At 46.8% G+C, this 5,887-nt stretch overlaps 1 protein-coding gene across 1 annotated transcript; it reads right to left on the bottom strand.

Moving 5' to 3' along the window:
- Positions 1-2,083: 2,083 nt before the first annotated feature.
- On the bottom strand, positions 2,084-3,037 carry LOC147734654 (uncharacterized). Its single transcript, XM_086952470.1, has one exon. The coding sequence runs from the start codon at positions 3,035-3,037 to the stop codon at positions 2,084-2,086; it is 954 nt and encodes a 317-aa protein (XP_086808596.1).
- Positions 3,038-5,887: the final 2,850 nt, after the last annotated feature.

Here is a 5,887-nt window from a genome sequence, read left to right as displayed (position 1 = left end):
TAGTCATCTCAGCCTGAAGTGTTCTTCTGTTGACCCCTAACATCCCATGTGCATTTTTTCTGTAACATGGAGTTTGCACTGTTTGAGAACTATGTTGTATCATGTATCAGTAGCCAGATCAAAACTTCCAAACAGCTATTCAGACTTTCCTGTGTTCGCTAGGTCCTTATGATCAGATTAACTGTAATTTTAAATGTAATCATGGTCATAATAATCTATTTTGAATGCAGCACTTGGCACAAAACTTCTGTTTCTAAGCGCTGTGTACAACAGCTGTTACTATCAGCCAATGTATTGGTACTCAGTTTACCAGCCTCAGAAGGATAGAAGACTAGGGCATAGATTCATCAACCGAAATTGCGATCGCATTTTCCGCTCCCGCAATTCATTAAGCAAAAAACCAGCAAACATAAATTCACAGAATCAATGTGGAACCCCCTTAGCGAATCTGTAACAGCGATTTCCCACCTATTCTGCGAATTATTTTGCAAATTCGCAATCAAATCGCAAATTCAATTCATCAAACATTGCAAATTGCAAAAAACCTAAAAATCGCTAAATGCGAGTCGCAATTTAAGGAGAAGTCAAACCAGGTGGTAACCATGAAGTTCAATTGTTAAAAAAAAAAAATTCTAACAAGAAACAGGTGCGGGGTAAAACAAACACACTTAAGGAGACACAGTAGGAGCATGCGGACATTTACAATGCCAGGTCTATACATCGTGGCAAGGCGGCTGAGGCTCCAGGCTGCAGCCCGGAACCAACGCAGGATCCAGGAGCGCATCTTCCGGCTGTGGATAACACTCCTGGGCCAGACTGAAGAGGAGATCTACTCCAAATACAGGCTGAATGGGGCAATGATAACTAAGCTCATCAGAGACCTTGACCCATTGATGCAGCATCCAACAAGGAGGACCAATGCCGTGCCCACCCATGTCCAGGTCCTGTGCTGCCTGCACCTCCTGGCCTCCGGAAGCTTCTAGGGGATAGTTGCATATGCAGGGGGGATCTCCCAGAGCACACTGTCACGCTGCCTACGGAGTTTCCTGGAAGCCATGCTGAGCCGGATACACCACTACATAACCTTCCCAACCACCCAACAGGACTTAAACCAAACAAAGCTTGACTTCTATAACACCGCGCAATTCCCCCATGTAATTGGCTGCATTGACTGTACCCACATCCACGTCTGTCCACCCACTGAGACAGAATACATGTACCGGAACCGCAAGTCCTACCACTCACTAAACAACCAGATGGTCTGCAATGCAAAGACATTCATCAGCGACACAGTGGCCCAATACTCGGGGAGCACGCATGATTCGTTCATCTTCAGGCACAGCGGCATACACACCCGCTTGGCCAGGGGTGACTTTGGCGAAGGACATCTCCTAGGTAAGTACACATGCCCCATACAGTATGTCAAGACCATGTAGCTGCGTATAACAGGCACTGAACCTCTGCTCCCATCCTTCAGGTAACAGAGCCTATGGGCTCCGTGAGTACCTCCTCACCCCATACCTCAGCCCTGCTACACCACAGGAACGGTGTATAATGCTGCACACATTCACACAAGAAATGTCATTGAGCGGACATTTGGGATGTTAAAGAGCCGATTCCGCATCCTACACAAGACTGGTGGGGCCCTCAAATACCAGCCAGAGGTCTGCTGCCGCATCGTGGTCATGTGTGCCATACTCTACAATATTGCTACCAAGCGGAGGATACTGTGGAGATCTCTGGTAGTGAGTCGGAGGAGGACAACCGGCCACCTGCACATGTGCGTCATGCATGCGGGGAGAATCCTGCAGAAGGACACAGGCACCGCAAAAACATTACACTGAACTATTTCTAGTGCACCCATACCCCTCACACAACACTGCACTCAAGAATGACACATGAAATAATGACATGAGTAATATTTGAGTTCGAAATAAATTCTCATTCTATTTTTTTAACAAGATCTAGAACTTTTTGGTATTTTACAAACAACATAACTGCTGTATTGCATCATACAGCCCCTTAAATGCAGAGTAGGCATGCTTGGTACATCAATATGGCACTGCTGCTAATGTTCAGCCATTCACTGTCGCCTCCTGCCGGACGCACCCTGTCGCCTCTCCAAATCCACGTCGGCAGTGTCCGGCCGTGATGCTGCACTGGGCCTGGTACTGCGGCGCCGTTCTGGTGCCACCGGCACAGACAGGCTGCTCAGGCTGGATGTGCCCTCACCGGCATCATCACCCCCCCTTGCATGGGCATGGCCACACACCTGTTGGTTTTGGATTGCGGTGGTGAGCTGCTCCAGGGCCCTTGCAAAATCCTGGTTGCATTGCACCATTTGAATTTGCATTGCCAGGGACCGGCGTGACAGTTGGGATGTTGCAATCCCGATCAGGTGGTTTGACCTGGTATATGCTGATAGCCAGGTCAGCAGCTGGCAGCGGCGGCGGGTGATGTCCTGCTGCGCCACCATCAGTTGGCTGTTCTCCTTTACTGCAGCAGTCCATTCCTGCACACTTTCGGTGAGCTGATCCACATTGCGTCCAGTCTTGTACAGCTGCAGCTGCATGGCTGCCATGTGCTGTGCCTGCTTGTGGTGCACAGCTAGCATCCGGCATTCAATCCCTAGCCCTGGATCTTGGGCCTGTTGCTCCCTCTCTGCTCGTGTGCCCCTGTTGCGCTGCTGCCTCAACCGGCCACTTGCCTGCAACCGCACAGTGGCTGTGCGGCGTGTCTGCCTCCTGGGTGGTGGTGGGGCCTGTTCCACTGCCATGCGTGACGCATGGGGTGGTTGCACTCCTCCTGTGGCTGCAGGGGTGGCCCTGTCCACATGTGGAGGTGGTGGTACTGGTGCAGGTGCAGGTGTGTGTGACGGTACAGGTTGTGGGGCAGGATGGCTCTCTCTCTCCGTCTCCTCTGGGGTCTCCTCGATATGGAGTGCCTCGCTGTCTGTGGTCTCTGCTTCTGCAGCACCTGTGATGTAAATGGGTGCATGATTATTGATATGAATCTTGCACATGGGATGTTGCAACATGCATGCAGGCTTGCATTCCCTGACTGGCTTTAGGGATATGTTTCGCTCAACAGTTCTGGCTGTGTGTGGCTATCAGGGAACTATTGTCACACTACAGGTCCCACAATGCAATAGTGCGTTTCTGATGTGCTGGGACTGCATTACTGGTGTTATCAAATGGCTAGCTCGGGGGGCATGGGAATTCTTAGGGGACGGGGTCGCAGTTGCATGCCTCTTACCTTGTGATTGTTGTGTGGGTTGGGAGGTGTCCAGCCTAGTGACCCCCACGCAGGCTGCAGGGTTGATGGTGTCCTCAACCAGGTCTTCAAGTGGTGTATTGGCGGCAACTGTGGGGTCTCCTCCTCCTGTGGCATGTTGCTCCCCCAGCCTCTCTGCAATGCGCTCCTTGGTACGCCCTCTGCGGTCATACCTCCTCTTCTTTAGGTCATCAATTGACCGCTGGGTAACTCCTACGGCGTTTACCTTCGCCCTGATGCGTAGCCAAATGCGCCTTTTGTGAGCCTCGGGCACCTTTCTGGATAGCTTCCCAAAAAGCTTATCATGGTGCCTGCTGACCACCTCAATCAGGAAATCCAGCTCCTGTTCTGAAAACTGTATTTTTCTTTTCCTGGCAGTTTCACTGGCTCCTGCTGCATCTTGGGACATTCTGGTGTTGGATGTCTGTTCTGTTGTGGGGCTGCAGGGTGTGTCTTCTAGAGATCAGGGCTGTGCCTCCTCCTCTTTCCAGCTCTGTGTTCAGAATGAGTAAGGGAACTTCCTATTTCTTAGTTGTGATGTCATCATTGTGCTCAAAATGCGACTTCCCGTTTTTGCGACCACGCAATTTGCGAGATCGCAATTTACGATTTCAGTAATTGCGAAATCGCAATTTCAGGTTGGGAAAACAGGAGATTCTGCGAATTTTCTGTGATTTTTGGAAATTCGCATTCGGCGATTGCGGCCGATTGAGAATCACATTTTTTCATCGCATTTTTTGATGCATCCCATTCTGCGAATTCCAATTTGCGATTCGATAATTTTCGCAAATTGGAATTTGCAGAATGGGTGCTTGATGCATCTGGGGGTAAGTCAGCTTTGTTAGATTCAGTCTTGTGACCTGCATTCCACTATATATGTCAGTAGTGAAAATTAACCTCACAATTTCTAGATATACACACAATTGACCTCTTAAAGGTGCCTGATACATAGTTAAAATTATTGATTTCTCAAAAATTACTGAACCGAGTTTAGACAACCACAAAAACAAAACTTGATGTCAATGTTTCCAGCAGTTTTATTGTGTCTGGTGACAAATAGAGTACTCACATTTTAGAAATGCGTTTCCACCTCTAAACAATTTACCAGAAAATTCCAAGAATCAGACAGATACATTGATTTTGGATGTATGACGTTACATCACAAACTTTTTCAACGCACACCATTCCAACGCAATTTTTACAACTCAGGATCCTTTACAACGGAAGCCTTCACAACGCATGACATTACATAGCAGATGCTATTACAACGCATGCTATTACAACGTAAGTCTAGGTAAGTATATTATTTTTTTAACAAATGTAATTAATAAATATTGACTTAATTTTATTTATTAAATACATTTTTTATTAATATATTTGTAAATATATTTAAATATTTTTTAAAAATAGTGTAGGTGTATAAAAATAATATTTAAAATCCAGTTAGTGTAAAACTCAAACCCAGCCCTGAACCCTAAAAATACCCCTGTACCCCATAACCCAAACCCAGCCCTGAACCCTAAAAATACCCCTGTACCCCATAACCTAAACCTAGCCCTGAACCCTAAAAATACCCCTGTACCCCATAACCCAAACCCAGCCCGGAACCCTAAAAATACCCCTGTACCCCATAACCCAAACCTAGCCCTGAACCCTAATAATACCCCTGTGCCCCATAACCCAAACCCAGCCCTGAACCCTAAAAATACCCCTGTACCCCATAACCCAAACCTAGACCTGAACCCTAATAATACCCCTGCACCCCATAACCCAAAACTAAATATATACAATTACTTAAATTAATTTATTTAATTTATTTTTAATATTAAATGTTTAAATAAAATGACATACTTACCAATACTTACGTTGTAATGGCATGCGTTGTAATAGCATCTGCTATGTAATGTCATGCGTTGTAAAGGCATTCGTTGTAAAGGATCCTGCGTTGTAATGGTGTGCGTTGAAAAAGAATGCGTTGTAAAAGTTGCGTTGAAACGGTTGCATACCCATTGATTTTGTGTGAAATTTCTTGTAGATTAGTAGAAACAGTGTCAAAGTTTTTTTTAATTAACTTTATACTTTATTGCATGTACAATTGTCACACAGCGCATCCAGATAGGCCCTATACAGTCCCCAGAAATTCTTGGGGCGACTCTTGGGAGGAAGCAATTCGCTATATTTCACTGACTGTGTGTTGCAGTATAGCATATCAGCTTCCCACCTTTTCTTCGTCGGTAGAGGCCCGCTCATCCAGCACATGGCTACCGTACGTTTGGCAGTCAGCAGAGCAATATCTGCCAGTCTACGCATCGCCACCGGGAGAGTTTTGGAGTAACCCAGCAGTGCCATGGCAGGGTCGGGCTGAATGTCCACTCCTAGGATCAGTCCTAATTCCGTGAATACCTCCGTCCAGAACCTATGGATACCGGGGCAAGACCAAGCCATATGCATGAAGTCCGCGCTTGGGAAGCGGCAGCGTTCACACTCCACGGATCCCCTCAAACCATATCTATGTAGTCTCTCCGGCGTGTAATAGACCCGCTGTAAGTACGTAAAGTGTATCAATCTATGCCTATTGTTCAGAGATATTTTCCTGGTGTTGGTGCAACAATAA

Source organism: Lissotriton vulgaris, chromosome 1_2, assembly GCF_964263255.1.
Source record: "Lissotriton vulgaris chromosome 1_2, aLisVul1.2, whole genome shotgun sequence".
NCBI classification, from domain to species: domain Eukaryota; kingdom Metazoa; phylum Chordata; class Amphibia; order Caudata; family Salamandridae; genus Lissotriton; species Lissotriton vulgaris.
The sequence above is the reverse complement of the archived record's forward strand: the minus strand, read 5'-3'. Positions and strand labels throughout refer to the sequence as shown.